Consider the following 17,009-nt stretch of genomic DNA (forward strand, 5'->3'; position numbering starts at 1 on the left):
CTGGGAAGATGTTTTCCAATCAGAACCCGGTATGTGGGATGGTGGTGGTTGCACGCTGAGTTTCCGGACCGGTTCTCGTGGGCCGGTGATGTATCACATATAATGCCGTCACCTCCCTTGGCCCCTTGCAAGCCTCGCATCCGCATAATAAGCCTATACGCCATCGATTATCAAGCCTCTTATTTCATAAAATTTTATACCACTGCAAGAATTTCGATGATCACCGTAGCATGAGAACAAAGAAAACCGGCTGAGATTTGGCCCAGGAGGAGCAGATTTCTTCCCCTTTTTTTTTCTTTCTTTGCTCATTTTTTTGTCTCGGGAGAATCTCAACTCCGGCGAATGGGTCCGAGGAATAATCGCTTCGCCGCAGGGTGGCTGTCTCATTAGTTGGTACATGCGCTGTGTTGAGGCCCGTCATCCAGTACGCGATTACAATCCAATCTGCCCAGCTGAAAACAAAGAACGGACGCGTGTCCGTGCAGTGGCGCGGCGTATAGTGCCCCCTCACGATCAAACAAAGGAGGAGCCAGCTAACTGTACCTCACATGCAAACCAGGGAACGTGCGGTGAGATTGCAGCTGCCTGGCAAAGCGGCCGGCTCTAGAGCCCCGCGCGCGGCGCTAAAAGCTGGCCCGTGCCGACGGCAGAAAAAAAGGGGGCGGGGACTTGGAGACTTTCGCAGACGACAGTTTAACGATAAGCGCCCATGACGGAATTCACTGGTCCGTTGCCTGCTCCACGAGCCAACCAGAAGGCTTGCTGACTTGTTAGCATCTCGTCGACCGAGTGACAGTATTTGCGCGTCACATTTAATTGTGCAAAACGCCGGCTAATGCCCGCATTCTGGCACATGAAAACGGGAAGTCAGACGTGTTATCGCCACCTGTGGTCCTTCCCATGCATTTTTAAGGAGGAATCTGTGATCTCCGTTTATCGTGGTTTCTGATGATGAGGCCCGTGTCTGGTAGCGGACCCCTCTGCTGATATCTCCCATCACCCGCTTACCCGTCCGATTTCACACTTGGCGGCAACTGAGATTTTTTTTGTTGTCTTCCTGCACTGGCATCTATATCGGCACGCAGTTTGACGATACGGTGGCGGTTCGTATTGCAAGTCTGCGGGTGCCCCCTGTTCAAGCGAGAAGATGCCGAGGGGGTTCCTGGTGAAGAGAAACAAGAAATCAGGATCCGTCTCCTATCGCTCTCGTTGCTCCGATGAAGATCAAGACGATGCCTACATCGAGAATGATGGCATGGATGGCTACACCAAACCCTTCAACTCCCCCGACTCGGGTTATGGTCACAGCCCAGTCACGCTGCTGGTCAAAGGAAGTCCGGCCTTTCGATTTGACCGGGAGTCTGTCTACTCCCCTGTCAGTTCTCCCCATTTGAACACCTGCTCCTACCCATCGCCACTCACCTTCAGCTCTTCATCGCCAGCATCACTGAACACCGAGAGGGATAAAACACTGTGGCCATTCACCGTGACTCCCACCACACCGCCCCGGAGACTACCCTCTGGTGTCCCACCACCTCTCCGAATAAAGAGACCCCTCTCGGAGGAAACCGAGCGAAAACAGCACAAGGCCAAGAAACCCAAAGCCGCCCGTAAACTCAACTTTGACGAAGACAACACTTCTCCTGTCCATGGTACCATCATCCGTGGTGATGTTCCAACCGATGGGGGCCCAGATAATGACAATGGCAAGGGTGTAAATGGAGCATGCAACGGTGACAAAGGGGTAGATAACAGCCTTGGCGGGGATTTCGTCTGCCAGCTGTGTAAAGAGCAGTACCCTGACCCCTTTTCCCTAGCCCAACATAAGTGTTCCCGTATCGTGCACGTTGAGTACCGCTGTCCCGAATGCGACAAGGTGTTCAACTGCCCAGCTAATCTGGCATCCCACCGGAGATGGCACAAACCTCGACCCAATAGCCGATCCACACCCAACTCTCCCCGCATCCTGCCTGCATCCCCGGCCAAACCGGACGGTAGCAAGACCTTCGAGGTGACCCATCGGACCGAGCAGTCGGACGAGTCACTGACCCTCATCAAGGATGACCTGACCAGCACCGGAAGTGACAGCAGTCGCAGCACCCCTAGCCCCGGTCGAGCCACGCCCAACGAGGAGGGGCAGTACGAGTGCGATCAGTGCGGGAAGAAATTCCGTCGTCCGGCCAACCTCCGTAAGCACATGCAACATCATGGTGAGGAGGACACCTATCCATGTCAGTACTGTGGTCAGACGTTCAGCAGCCTAACCAGCCGGGCCAAGCATGTCCTGACTCACGCCGTGGGCCCTAAGGAGATCACCTGTGACGTGTGTGGCGGCTCCTACCAAAACAAGATGGCGTTGGAGCAGCACGTGCGTCTACACCACTCCAGTGAGATCTACCCGTGCAAGTATTGCTCCTGCAACTTCACCAGTTCTCCAGGGCTGACACGACACATCAACAAAAGGCACCCGTCTGAGAACAGACAGGTCATCCTGCTCCAACAACTGCCTGCACAGCCGTGAGTAGAATAACACACAAAAGCCACGAGTAACAATAACCTACCGTCGTTTTGTTATCAGAAGATCAATATTTTTGCACAAAAGGAGAAAAAAGATATAATTATATAAACATGTGTCTTTTAAAGACAGTTTTAGGTTTTTATTCTGTTCTTTGCTCTGTGTTCGAATATATGCACAAAATCATTTTGCTCGTATGTACCGGGAAAGTGATCGGTTAGGTACAGAATCACAGCGTATGCCATCTCTAATAGGGTCCCAAAAAAAAAATCAACACGTAAGACGAATGTGGTTGCATCTTTTTCTGTATGTGATTTAATCCGTTTTCGATCGATTTCACACCGAAATTGAAGTTCATGTTTTGAGGGGTTTTTGTTGGAAAATTTATATCCTAAGAATTGAGAACAAAATAGTTTGACAGAACAAAAGATATATTTACTCGTCTTGCGTGGTTCAAGACTGAAAAAAGAAGAACTTATTTCCACAACATCTTCCAAAAATTTTAATAATGCGAAAAAAGGAAAAAGTCAGTTTTCAACAACGAAAGGTTAAAGAAATCATAAGATAATTTAGAATCGCAACATTCCACATGATCTCAAAACGGGTAGAAAATACCTCATCCCTATATCAGGAACAAACAGTGCCCACTAAGTCCAATCGATATGCATTCCAGTCGAGAAAAGTGTGCTATTAAACTTAATGATATCAATAATCCGTCGTGGCAGCATTTTGTATTGCCATTGATTTCTGTGGGTTTTGTAGTCAAGCGAGTGACACATGCCGAAAGACGCACGCGAGAGAGAAAAAAAACACCAGAATGAAAAAAAAAACAGTTTATCCAGCTGGCAATATCATTATGTTTCTGTTTCGGGTTAAACCGCATTTAATTACCTCGTTTGATGATCACTTTACACCAAAATGCATAATAGCCACCTACGTGTTGTAGATTTCACCAATCATCCACGATCGAGTTGATTTGTTTTGAGGGGGGAACCATTAAAAGTATTGAAATGTTCTCAGTCGTCCAGTAGCGTAAGATGAAATATCAAATAAATCTTATTCTGCAACCTACGTTTTGCGACTTGCGACGTTGCGTCCGAAACCATCGGACTTCGTTTCGGACGCAACGTCGCAAGCTGCAAAACGTAAGTTCCAGAATAAGATTCATTTGAAATTTCAATTAAAAGTATTAATTGGATAACATAGTGTATATTATTGGATAAGTTTTTGTCATTGATATTTCAATCTGCTTCTGATATGTTTGTGATTATGTTTTCAACGATTCACTTGATATTCCTAACGTCATTTTACTACTGCTGTTAGCCTGATATTTATTCGCATTTAAAAACAAACTTACTTGTCAACATTCCGCTGGTTGTGAATTTATATGTAAATATAGAACAAATTAATTTATTGACTATTTACAGTAATTTGGAAGGGGATTTATTTATCGCTATCTGTTTCCATCATCAAATGTCACTGGAGAACGGGATCAAAACGAGTATATTTCGTGGTTATATAGCTCTTCCACATGTAGGGCCTACCATGTTTCATTCCATTTCGAATATTGTGAAATTCAACATTCCATTGATCGAAGATGCTAAAAAATTAAAAATGTGCCTATAATATAATGACCCTGTTATTTTTCCCTGTTTGCGTCGGAAATTAAAAGGTTTTCTTTAAACTTGCATTATAATGCATTAAAGTGCGGTTTAGTAGGCTAATATCGTTGTACGTTTTCACATTCCATATGGTCACGTCATTCATACAGCTGTCTGTAATATTTTTGAACCAGTGCTTGCATATAAAATGCAAAGACAAGACCGATATATTTTGTTTTAGATGCAAATCTTGTTTGAATTTAAGCAAAGATGGCATATTTTTCAAAAGCCGAATTTTCATAAAATGTTCGTTAAAACAAGTTAATTTGATAATTTCATTTGGAACCTAGATTTTCTTGACGAGAATCACGGAATTTCATCCCCCAAAAAATCTTTTATTAAAGGCCGGCGTGTTTATCAAACTGTGATGGACAATATTATAATTGGAGTTTTCTGCCCATAACAGCGGACTAAATGAATGAAGGCACACCTTATTTTTTGAGTAGATTAATTATGAATTGGCCAATCCCCATCCCGTGTCACTGGGTCACGCGACACTGAATGCGCCCAGCCATGCGCGAAGGGAGCGAGATTGAAAATGGGAGATTGGAATTATTATTTCATGTTGACAACTACAGATTGATGTCAAAACACGTCCATATTGCTGTGATCATGTCGCTCACTTTGTCACGCCGGTCTTTGTGTTCAGAAAACCCGCATGGTGTCCTGGGCTCTGTCGGCGAGCAATGCAAACATATACAGACATTAATAAACAAAAATAGCATATTGTTGTGTGCGAGGTTTTACTTTATAAATCATATCTTAATTCAGTATCTTATTTATTTGTTCGTTATATATGGGATGAATTATAAATCGTCACTGATTATTGTTATCACCAAATGTTAACATTTACAGCCAGTAACACATTGCCGTTATTTATTGATAATGTTTTTTCGTTCTGTTATTTATTTCTTCATAATTGGATATATCATTTTGTTCCCAAGAAAACGTAGCGAAGATCTGCTACCGGACATGTTACTGAAATGCCATGCTCCTGGGCACAAAAATATTCAAGTTTGCCTCGTAGAAATTATTTAGAATTCCTTGTATCTCAAGAAAGTGTGCTTTTTTGTTCGTTTAATTTATTTATTGAAATATACGGAGATTATTTATTGTCTTATTTATTTTATGTTTGCGTCAAAAATATACTCACAATATGTTAACGACAGAAAATTTTATTTAGTTCTTATAGGCACTCGTTGTCAGTCACAGTGCTTGATTTACAAGTCATTGAAGCATGTAAAAAGCTTAATGTATTTATTAATTAAAATGGCATTATATTATGGCGATATGTTTACACGACACTGGTAACAATTATTTATTCGTACCATTATATATGCACCAATTTTTTATTAAAATGCTTTTAGTATTTCAACGTCTATGCCTCACTTCGTAAAAAAAATGTCATCACTAAGTCATTCCATTTTGTTTAATGATTGATTTTTTATTTCTTATTTAAGTACTTATAAATTATTCCTCGTCATACAACCCAACCGTTTGCATTGTATATGTACTCGTTATAGCTCTACGTATTGTTTTTTGACTATATAGTTCGCTCGAACTTTAAAGTAAAGTCAATGTTGCCATAGTCTATATCTAATTTTACGTTAATATATATTCAATATTATTCTCATTATGTTGTTTGTCGTCCAATTTTACGACAAACTCTTTTCCAAGACATTCACTTTCATGGTTCCTGATCCAGTGAGTTTAAAACAAACATAAGTAATGTTGACACAATTGTTCAAAGTATTCTATTGTACAACGAAAAGATGCCTTCATTTATCATGTGGATATAGGCCTTGTTATAATACACCGTTTTAGATCGATCATTTTGTATGATGTAAATAAAATGATGAGCAAAATATTGTATATTTTTTAGGGTCGTTGTTTTATGTTTTGCCCAATTAAATGCAAACATTGCGGAGGGGGGGGGGGGGAAGTTGAATATAAGAAGGAAGGGTTCTAGTCAGGGAGAATTAAGGAAGTGGGAATAGAGGCATAAAGGTTAACACAAAAGTTCGAACATAATGCACACACAATTACACATAAAGGGGCAAAATTGTCAATATTTTCATTAAGGTGCGCACCCCCCCCCCCCCCCCCACACACACACCAACTTTTTTAACAGTTGGGAATTGGACTATTGTGCCCCTGCCCCCCCCCCCCCCCCACTTCAAAATGAATAATGAACACCCCTCAAAATCGCCCCAAAAGATAATTTCCACCCTTATATTTATTGTGGACCACCCCCTCCCCCGGCCAGATAGAGAAATAACATTTTATAGCAAGTTTTCTTTCTCCCCAATAAAACTCAAGCACAAGTCATGTCGTTAATTTAACGGGGCACTGCACATGGCCTGCCGGGCCCTCGACCAATCAGGACACGCTATCAATTCTATCATGAAGGCCCCTTTCAATGGCGAAATCGTTATGCTTTAGGGGCACTAGCTTTGCACGATAGCTAGTACAATATGCTTTCGCCATTGATGGGGGCCATGTGTACAGTGATCACGTGTCTGGATTCGTCACCCCACCACACCCCCATCGATCTAGTCCGAGTATCATCCATCGTTAAACGGAGCCCTGAAGCTCCGCAGCAACGTCTATGTGAGCTTGCAACTTGTATGCGACCCCAAGTGCCAGCAAATCGGAGTCGACTTTAGAAATTCGGCCTAAGCTGTTGATTGGTCAATTGGCTGCCATGACAGCAACGGGTTACCAAAGACCAAATATAGAAGGCACCCGCTGAATGGTCAGAATCTGGAGGTCAAGAAGCAAACTACGCTTGCTAAACTGCAACAAGGGCGGATCGGGGGGGGCGGGCAAAGGGGGCCACCCCCCCCCCCCCAAAAAGAACCCTTTTTTTTGTAAGTGACGTCGCAATACAGGCAGGCAATGAGTACACCGCCATCTTTTCCTCAAAAAAACATTGGTTAAAGTGGTCAGAAATTGCCTCAGATCGCACCACAGAGCATCTAGAATCCTAAAAAATGTCGGGGCCCTTAAGCGGGCCCCGAACCCCACGCCATAATGTTTTTGACCCACTTTGGGGGAGACCAAATTTTTTGGGGGCCTGCCAAAAAAATTGTGTTCTGGAACCGCCCTTGCACGACTATTCCACAGACTACGTCGACCAAGTACCGGTTCGAATACGATAACGATTTGATTACGAATTCGATTACGAACCCGATTATTCAACAGGGAAATTCGATTCGTTCCGCCGATTTACTTGTAAGACTGCCGTCGTTGCACATTAGCACGAGTAAGGAGTATGAATCAATCAATTATAGGAGGTATGTACCCTACAACTATCACACCAGCGGCGTAGATACGGTGGGGAAAGGGGGCGTGAGAGGAGGGGGGCGTTGGGGGAACCTGTCCACCTTTAAGCACAGATGACATTTTTGCCCCCCCCCCCCCCCCGAGGATGAGAACCCTGGCTACGCAGCTGTATCACACCTCTTCCCACCGCCCTAAAAGATTATCACAATGGTTTAGCATCACGATAACTAATTTTATGATGTACTACTACTAGCCATAGCCAATGGTTGCCGTTTATCTGGCTATCCAGGCTTTGTTGTCAGGAAACTTCAAACTGTGACCAGGATGACAGGCTGCGCGTGTCGCGTGTCTGGACGTTTGCTAAGGCTCATTTGACTAATAATGACTGACCGGCACCTGACTACAGCTGCAGCTGCTGCGCGAAACGTCCGTGGCAGAACCAGAACTCGTCAATACGAGGTTATTACATTCGGATTAATATCACTGTGTGCGCGAGCAAAGGGCACACTAAAAGCACAAAGTGGTTTGCCTGAACTCACAAAGTAACTGCACGCACGTCGTGAACAACTGCAGGGCGGGATTTGCCATAGTCCGAGTGCCAACTTGCGTTTTAATGATGGGTTAAAGTTGCATGGTTCAATGCCATATCCAAACCTCAATAACATCACCGTGTGACATGCATAAGCGCATGGACATGCTGTTTTCGAGCCCCCCGTCTCGAATTACACACAATAATCTCGTAACATTTTATTGCAGCGGGTCGAGGCGAGACGGCGGCGGCGCCGATCGAGCGACCGGTTACACACGGCACACCAGCATTTCACTGCCCCGGACACAAAGATGGGAACAGAACTCACAGGCATATGGAACGCGTATTTACAAAACGGCATGTCCAGTGGGACGATTGCAATGCTGACAGACTGAACTGTGGACAAAGGATCAAAGTTTTAGTTTAAATATTGAACTGACGTTCTCCATTTGTGACCCCAAACCTGTTCTTTTGTTTGAAAGCAAAGAACTTGACAACTTTCACCTCCGTTTGGGTGTGGATTCCCTTAATATAGCCTATCATTTTTCATAGATTTATTTCGAAGAATTTTGTTTCACAGTAAACCACATTGTATTTGTTGCATTATCCTTTTTAACAAAAAACGTGTGCCGTGAACAAGAGTGCAATAACATTACAATCATATTATTTATAACATTCTGATCTTTTAATATTCATCATTACTTTTTACGTTGAAGTGTCATACTCAATGGAGAATCAGTACGAGCTAATACCGTACCTCTTTTTCCAGATAGACTTCAATCGTTATTACAATAACACTAAGCCCCATCTTTTTAAATGACTTTGTGTCCTGCTCTTGTTGATCATTTTTATAATACTATAGTCTAGGGTTGAGAACAGGGATTGAGAGAATCCGGAATCCCATCTTGTGTTACAAATGCTAGCCAATCGAACCAACCCCAACCCCCATCAAAATGTCGCCTTCCACATTTTTAAACCACACATTCCCCATTTTGGTATAGATGTGGAAATTGAAATCTTTACCTTTCTCTTTTTTTCCACCGTCTTTCGGTTGAGTTACAGTGACCTTTAGTACAGGACGAGAAAACATTTGTTTTCTGTGTGTGAAATACCAACTGCTTGTTGCCAAAAAACCTTGCCGTTTATGTGTCTGAATTAGCAGTGCGTATACTAAAGCAGCTAAAAGTAGAAAATTGAACTGGGCTGGACACATCTGCCGTAGAGCAGACTGAGTCCGCTCCGCTCAATAGTCCGAAGGTTTGTTCATCAAGGTTCGATAGCCCGAACACATACATTTCCCATACCCGGGGGTTCATTAGTCCGAAAACGAAATAAGGTTCGTTAATCAGAGCATTTGATGCGATAGTCTGAAGGTTCATTAGTCGGAAGGTTCGATAATCCGAATGTTCAATTATAGTCCGAAACGAAAACAAGGTTCAATATTCCGAAGGTTCATTAATCCGAAAGCACACTAGGTTCAATTGTCTGAATTGACAATAATGTTCAATGCTGTCAATTCGGACTGTTGAACCTTAATTATTGTCGATTCGGACTATCGGACCTATTATCGAACCTTCGGATTCGGGCTATTGAACCTCCGGACTATCGAACCTTCGGACTATATGGAACATTCGGACTATCGAGTGGTAACCGAACAGACGATAGGGGAGTACAAAATTAACATCTTGGACACTACATGAGGGAAACAGGAAAAGGGGACGCCATCTAGCTAAGACTAGACATTTTGCGACATGATGTAGGCCTTCATTTTGCCGTGGATTGACAACGGCTGAAACAGAGAGATAGTGCAACCAAGAAAGTCGAAAGTCTTTACCCGTTGCGTATTTACCCTGGGAAAACAACAGTACAACTTGAAATCACCCCAATGTGACAAATTACAAAGTGCACCGGAACTCTCTCACCAAAACATAATAAGAAAGGACAACCATCTTTCTTTGTCATTTATTTGTCCCTTCCGCACGAAACACGTCATAAATGCCAGTGTGAACACACTGTTCATTGTGGATGTTTGTTTTCTTCGAGAGTAAAATAACGGTTTGATCCCTGCTCAGTCGGCATCATAATTCGATTGATTTGCTTTTCCAGTTCATCTTGAAAATCGAGTGTTCGGCTCTCGCCCCCCCCCCCCCACTCCAAGTCTCTTTCACCCCCCCCCCCCCCCCCCCCGCTCTCTCAAGTAGCTCGGCGGATTTGCGCGCATCTTTCACAACATCGCTCAGTTTCTCTTTCAAATTTCCATTGTTTCTGTGGACAAAATCATCAGGGATGGGTAATTAGTCGTGTGGGGGAAGAAGAAGATGATGATGCGATCCTAAGCCAAAGGAAGAGGGAATTTTCCCCCGTTGTTTCAGGTCGGGTTAGCGGCTGAGTGTCTCCAGGGATGGGTGAGACGAGGCATCCGTCCACCGCGCACGCACGCACAATGGAAGAGCTGACAAGTGCTGCGATTCTGAGGACTCCTAGGCCAACAGGAGTCACCACGTGATTTCCCTAGCAACGGAAGGCCCTTCTCGTTGATGCAGAGGAGGGAATGAGACGAGTATACGACATGAACGAGTGGCACTCCAGCCTTGCCCGAGTAATTGCCTCATTTCACTCGCAGTCTATCCCCATCCGTTAGGCATTACACCCACCGAGGGCACGGCAAGAAAACAAAATATTGTCGTAACTCTCGTCGTGCGGCTGTCTGGTTTTCGGCAACGCGTTGCCATCAGAATGTGGAGTCTCCGTGCGCGTGCGTGCCCACACAAATCTCTTCAAAGCCAATTTTCAGGATATTTAGTAAATTTTAATTAAGGTCTTCCATCAATAAGCCCAGCAAGTGCTGGATTGTGCCTACAAGAGAATATGACCATGAGCATGTAGGTTATTAATGGACATCGTTATTACATCCGGTATTGCATCCGCTTGAAGTGAGCTTGGTTGGCTGCTACTCCTAATCAAATAAGCCCTTTCACTAAGATTCCACCGATTTATATAAACATTACGTCCTTTGTCGAGACCTTTCATTTTATAGATCGGTCTGGTTTATTCATACAAACCGCAGCAAGGGCGCTGATAACGGCACATTTTCTTTGAGATCTAAGGCAAATTTCTTTGAGATCTACGGCAAATTTCTTTGAGATCTCTTTTGAGATCGCATGCGCACGAATTAAACGAGAATTGATCATGACACCAAACTACCCACAATGCTTTGCGTTTCTTTTGGTCCCATGAAGCTCGGTGTCACGGTCTCACTTCTCCGGCGTGCTAGCTTCTCCAAAACGGAATTTTCGCTTCAACACGCATGCACAAAATTGCGCAGTAGTGTACAATTTCGTCACTGTATTAGTGTGCTGAGTTTTTCGGGGCTGTACTTGTGTACGTAAGATATTTGTATGCATAGAATTTTCGTGGCGCGCACTATTAACTCCCAATATTAAAGACTTGAATTTGAAATGCACATTTATTTTAAGCCGTGGTTGCAAAAATAAGGACAAAATGGACCACGAACGAGCAAGGAACACGGACCAAGGAGTTCGTTCTTAATTATTCCTCCATGAACACACACACATGCATGACGCTGGGAACACAAATCAGAATGCTTGCAAGACCATGGAATGACTTGACCCACAGGAAGTGTTACATAACACATTCTTGGGTGTCATCCCTCACTGTAATGGGCTTGGTAGACTTCAGAAAACAGCCCGAGGAAAAGCATGGAGGAAGGAATAGACTTCCTCCATGGGAAAAGTAAGCACAGCGGACACATGAGCATGAATCGTGCTCATGTAACGTGCACTGTAACGTGCTCAGTTATCCGCCAAATCGACCCGGAGAAGCTAGCACGCCGGAGAAGTGAGACCGTGACACCGGATTGCAATCGCGCATGCGTGAAATCCGAATGCGCACAAAGTTTATCACGTGATAAGACTTTGCAGGGATGACCGTCCGGGATGAAGTGAACAGTAGGATGCTCTGTCAAAAGAGGGCGCTTCAAAAAGCTGTCAGTTATACCGGGTTGGATTTTTTTTTTTATGGACGGAGTGTGGCAAGTAATGAAAATTGCTTGGAAAAGTGAACCTTCTTTATTTAGGCTGTGCACGATGATTTATGCGGCTGTTGTCTGTGTCTGTTTACTTGATTAATCGTGTATTTATTTTGAAATATAATTCACGGTTTAAATGTTGACACTTAAAACAGCTACGTCCCCATTGTGACAAAATGGTAACGGAAACACATCTTAATGCTGTGGTGTCCGTGGTTTTCTTGCTCTTGAATGATTAACTGACGTCTAGAAAAAAAACTGAGTCTAGAAGAAAACTTCTGCTTTGCCGATTGATGTCGTTTGCTGTTTAGCGACAATTTTCCCTGCATATTTGTTTATTAACTTTTCTTTTGCATTTTCGTGAAAGACCAGTATGGCAGATAGGTGATGGGATCGTGCCTTTGATGATACAAGCATGGCATTTGACAAACAGTCTGAGTATGCCACGAGATCGCAGATTAGTCCTTTGAAAAATACAGGCAGATTAAAAAGCAATGACAGCCATTTTGAAAATGAAGGTTACTTGTTATTCTACGTATATTTTTTTTTAAGGACAAATCTGCAATGGTCCTACAGCCAAATATCTTTCTCATGACATACTCCGACTGTGTGCCAAATGCCATGCTTGTCATGATCATCAAAGGCACAACTCCCCCAAATATTTCCCCTATCTGCCCCACTATCATGATATGAGCTTGGTTGATTGCAGAGTATATAGGCCTCAACCTCCAGTCTCCTTCTATGGACATCTTCTAAGAAATTATTAACCGGTTGCGTGTGAAGAGGCAAACCTAGGGGAAAAGTGGGATTGCTCTCTAGTATCAGAGAGAGTGTCAACAGTTCTGTATTGGCAAGCGCCTTGAAACAAGACTATGACATCAGATGCGCGAATCCATACTCCATACTGTGCAACCGAAACTGGTTGTCGATTTCCTCGCGCACCAAGACGACGGAAATGAAAAAGTGAAAAATGAGCCCCCGGAAAATTTCAGGGGATGGAAAACAATACGAGGAGCTGCTCGCTGGGGAGTTTTTTTTTTACAGATACCTGGAGGTAACACTTTCCGTTTAATGCAAAGGTCTGTAGGTTGAGAAACCTTCAATACTTCTTGAAGCTTCCGCTGGATGCGAGAAGGGTGTTGAGATGGGTGGGTGGTGTAACTTTAGGTCTAATTCGCTGCAGGGGCGCACTTTTCTGGTAAGGCTATTCAATTTGCCAACTTTGGTGGGTGGAGGGGGAGGGGGCGGGGCGGGAGGGGGCACAGTTCTCTCGAGAGGGCCCGTACCTCTTCATAACTCCATTGAAGTCGTGGAAGTGCCCATCCTAGATATCTTGGCAAAGGCGGACAGTATACTGCGTCATTGTCACAAAGCCACGAAAGTCTACTAACAAAATTGACATACGATATTGCATTTAGGAAATTATGAAATGAAACATATAAATTACCGCCTCCAGATGAATTAATAAAATATAGCAGCCTGCAAACTGATACATTAAAGGGGAAGATTTAGTGTTTTGTCTGCATGCTTTGAAATTTGCCCATGCAGTTCTGGCTCTCAAAAAGCCCGTGAAAATCCCATGAACAAGCGATGACGGTCAAGTGAGGGGTCGACAAAATTCAGGGGACATGACAAAATTGTTCCAAAATCAGAATACTTCTGACGATCATGATTCTGCCCATGTCCTGCGGCCCGAGGAATCTGATTGAAAGACAACTTCAACTTCTGGTTGTTGTTGATTCAACCCCCGTGAAAGATTGCTTGAAGATAGGCCTTTTGTGTTCGGTTGGCCACACCTTCACAAAAAAAAAATGTTTTAATTAGGGGTGAGACTTTGTTTATCAGAAACTCCCATTTTGCTACCTGAATCCCAAAATGGGCGTTTCCCTGTCCCGTCAGCTACCTTAGGTCTGCCTTCAAATAGAGGCGTCAACCCCCACCTCTCTTTCTCCCTGCCCCTTCAAACCCTTGGATTCTGTAATCACAGTTTGCTCATCAGCGAGTAAAAGTTGGAATGGGGAGGCAAGCAAACAGATGTTAAAATCGTTAAGTAGGTGAGCAGATCAGTAGCCAATCTACGCAGATTGTTCTGAAACACTAGACTGATATACTGTGTCTTTGCCGATTGAAAACTGAACCTGAGACGGGGATACTGTCCTCAGTGAAATCCCCACAGGATAACACGGGGAAATTTGGGTTAATTCTTTAAAAACAAGATGTTGGAAAGTCATACATAAATCGTGGCGTTTAAATCGCCTTATTCCAGAATCTCCTTGTTGTTTACAGGGGGTCTACCCGATGTTCCCCAATACCTATGTTCCCCCAAAATCCTTAGGGTTAGGGTTAGGTTAGAGTTATAGGGTTAGAGTTATAGGGTTAGGGTTGGGGAAAATTGGTATTGGGGAACATAGGTATGCACCTGTTTATAGTGGAGATTGTAGGCCTATTTGAATGTTTGTTTTCAAAGGCTGGAGCTGTGCAGTCCAGGGCAGGACCTTAGTCTTGAATTAATCGTAGAAACTGTTGATAATATTTCTATTGGTCCGAGGAAGAGGGAAAGGTGGTCAGAAGTATGGAGACTTGTAGGTTGCAACCCCTCATATTTCCCAGGCCTTTCCAATTGTGCGGAATAATGCCTTTAATCGTGTTTAGTTCGTTGTTACAATGTTACACCTTTGCGCCGTCCGTTGAGAGGGCACTTTTTAATCAGTTTATAGGCGAGCAGGAGTATCTCGACGTGGCGATTAAACATACTTTCAAAGGCGGAGGGGAGAAAACCAGTACTTCTCAGGTTTGTATTAGATCTAAACTCCCTTTGCTTCATCTGGCGCTGTTGCTACTTACATAAATGGATTTGTAGCCGTGAAATTGAGTGTTCGGTGACGCAAATTTAAATGCTGTCAGATGCAATATAATCACAGCCAGGATTTTACAAACTATCGTGCTCCGTCTCGGGGGAAATTACTTTTACTCGTGACAGAAAGCATGGGTTATTCGCTAATGGCCAGTTCTTCATTATGTATAGCGTCTGGATATAGCTCCATTTGTAATTTCAATTCCGGCGACGGGGTTCATTATCGAGAGTTTGCATTTGGATGTCGCGGAAAGTAATAATACCCAGCAAAAGGTAACAAAAAGTACTCGCCAATGCACTGCGGTCAGTGACTTGTATTGTTGCCTCAGTCATATTCCATCAGAATTTAGCAAATTGGTCAAATATTTGCTCCCCTCTGCCAAAAGAGAAAGTGCGGGAAGGGCATCAGTATGCCATGTCTAAATAATACAGCGAAAGATAACATCCTCCGGATCTTGGAACCCCAGAGGAGATGGGGCTATTTCGGAGGAAATGAAGCCAGAGAGAGATGCTTCAAGAAGCCATGAGGCTCCGGATAGCCACATGTAGGCAATAATCACCCGAGTGTGTTAGTACCGGACAAGACAATGAGGACACGGCCCAGACCGTCTCTCCGTACTCGCTCAGGCAATATTTGCCTGGGCCACACGGGACCGCACTGCGCCGGGCAAATGCAAACCGATAGTCAAGACGGAAACTAGGGGACCCTCCCCCAATAGGCTCAGCGCCACTCTTTGTGCTAATATAAGTGTCGCTTTTATTTCCCATGAGTGCTTCCAAACGATGCGTGTCGATGGGCCATTGGGATAAACCTTGGGCAATGTTAGCAAGTTGGCAGGATACTGCGCGGCGTCAAGTTATATAGCTAGTGGCGCTATTCCGGTAAACACTTGCAGGTATAATATTCAACACAACTATTGAATAAGACCCTTTGATTTTAGTCAAATGTCTCTTTTGACAAAATCTTAAAGAAAGAAAATAATGAACTCCCTGGCAGAACGGGGAGACACGTGGACAAAGGGAATTTGCTCTTTGCATAGAACCGCCATATTGGCACGAAGAGGAGGCTCCACTTGCAAAACGGTATGTAAGAGCTTTCGCGCCGTTATTACTGCGTAGGTTGGCAAGCAATTACGTAAGTACGCATTTCGTTTGTCGAAGCTAGCTTGGCAGTATGTTGCCTCATTTTAAACAAAACCTTGCAGTGCTGAACCAGATTTAGCGGCTGGTTTTCTGGCCTCTTCTTGATAAATAGCTCGCCTCCTGGCTAGCTTTCTTCTCACGTTCCTATCTCCCTCCGCCTGTCCCCAGCGCCCTTTTGAAAAGGTTGGTGACCGCTAATACGTTTCACCAAATCTTGTGAAGGAAACGCAGATTCGCAAAGCATTGTTGCCGGTATCATTTTCCATTTACAATGTATACATTTTTGTGCGCACAATTCATGCACACACGGTATGTTGAGTGCTCAAAAGGTTGACCCCAAGTTGGGTAACAATCCGTCCAATAAGAGCTCAACGAAATTAGAGGTCAACAGCACCCTTTGATAGGTCACCGGGAACGAGGACAAGCTGGCCGGCCAATGAGGGGTTCCCGAACCCAATTGTTTTCTGAGTTGGAGAAACTTTCGAAAAGTCGATTTTAAAGGATATGAGTTCTCGCAAATTAAAAATATAAAAGGCTAGAAATTATGGAGACGTGTGCTTGTTGCGCAAAGACTGTCGCCAGATTTGACTGGGAAAAAAAAGTTAAAGTGCAGCTGGGTGTGACTCAGGCTGTACTCCGGTGTGGCTGGTGTTGCAAAATCCAATTTGTTTATGTCGTCATTCCAGTCAACGGAACTTGCGCCCTCTCTTCCCGCCTAAAACTGCAGTAACCCCGCATTTTGCTTCTTTTCTCTTTTCCTGAAACATTATGAAAGTGATAAATCGAAGCTGCGTTTTCGTTACAATCACCCTTTCATGTTTTAATGAAACGGATATGATACCGGCAGCTTAGAAAGATCGAGTCTCGCTTGTATGTTTTATGTTCTTGGTTGTTTGTTTCGCAGGCTGCTACTTTAGCAGTGTATAATCCCATCTGTCCAGGTTCAAACGTCAAATCATATTATACCGTAGCCC

At 43.9% G+C, this 17,009-nt stretch overlaps 1 protein-coding gene across 1 annotated transcript; it reads left to right on the top strand.

Annotated features, from left to right (window-relative positions):
* Nucleotides 1-319: 319 nt before the first annotated feature.
* Nucleotides 320-6,046, top strand: LOC119741754 (insulinoma-associated protein 1a-like). The gene has a single exon (XM_038217636.1). It carries the CDS (start codon nucleotides 1,148-1,150, stop codon nucleotides 2,519-2,521), a length of 1,374 nt encoding a protein of 457 aa, XP_038073564.1. The 5' UTR covers nucleotides 320-1,147; the 3' UTR covers nucleotides 2,522-6,046.
* Nucleotides 6,047-17,009: the final 10,963 nt, after the last annotated feature.

The sequence above is a fragment of the Patiria miniata genome, unplaced genomic scaffold (assembly GCF_015706575.1).
Source record: "Patiria miniata isolate m_02_andy unplaced genomic scaffold, ASM1570657v1 HiC_scaffold_5, whole genome shotgun sequence".
Lineage (NCBI taxonomy): Eukaryota > Metazoa > Echinodermata > Asteroidea > Valvatida > Asterinidae > Patiria > Patiria miniata.

What these genes read in the sequence shown, in the direction of transcription:
- LOC119741754 (XM_038217636.1), top strand. Translation starts at nt 1,148, where the DNA reads ATGCCGAGGGGGTTCCTGGTGAAGAGAAACAAGAAATCAGGATCCGTC.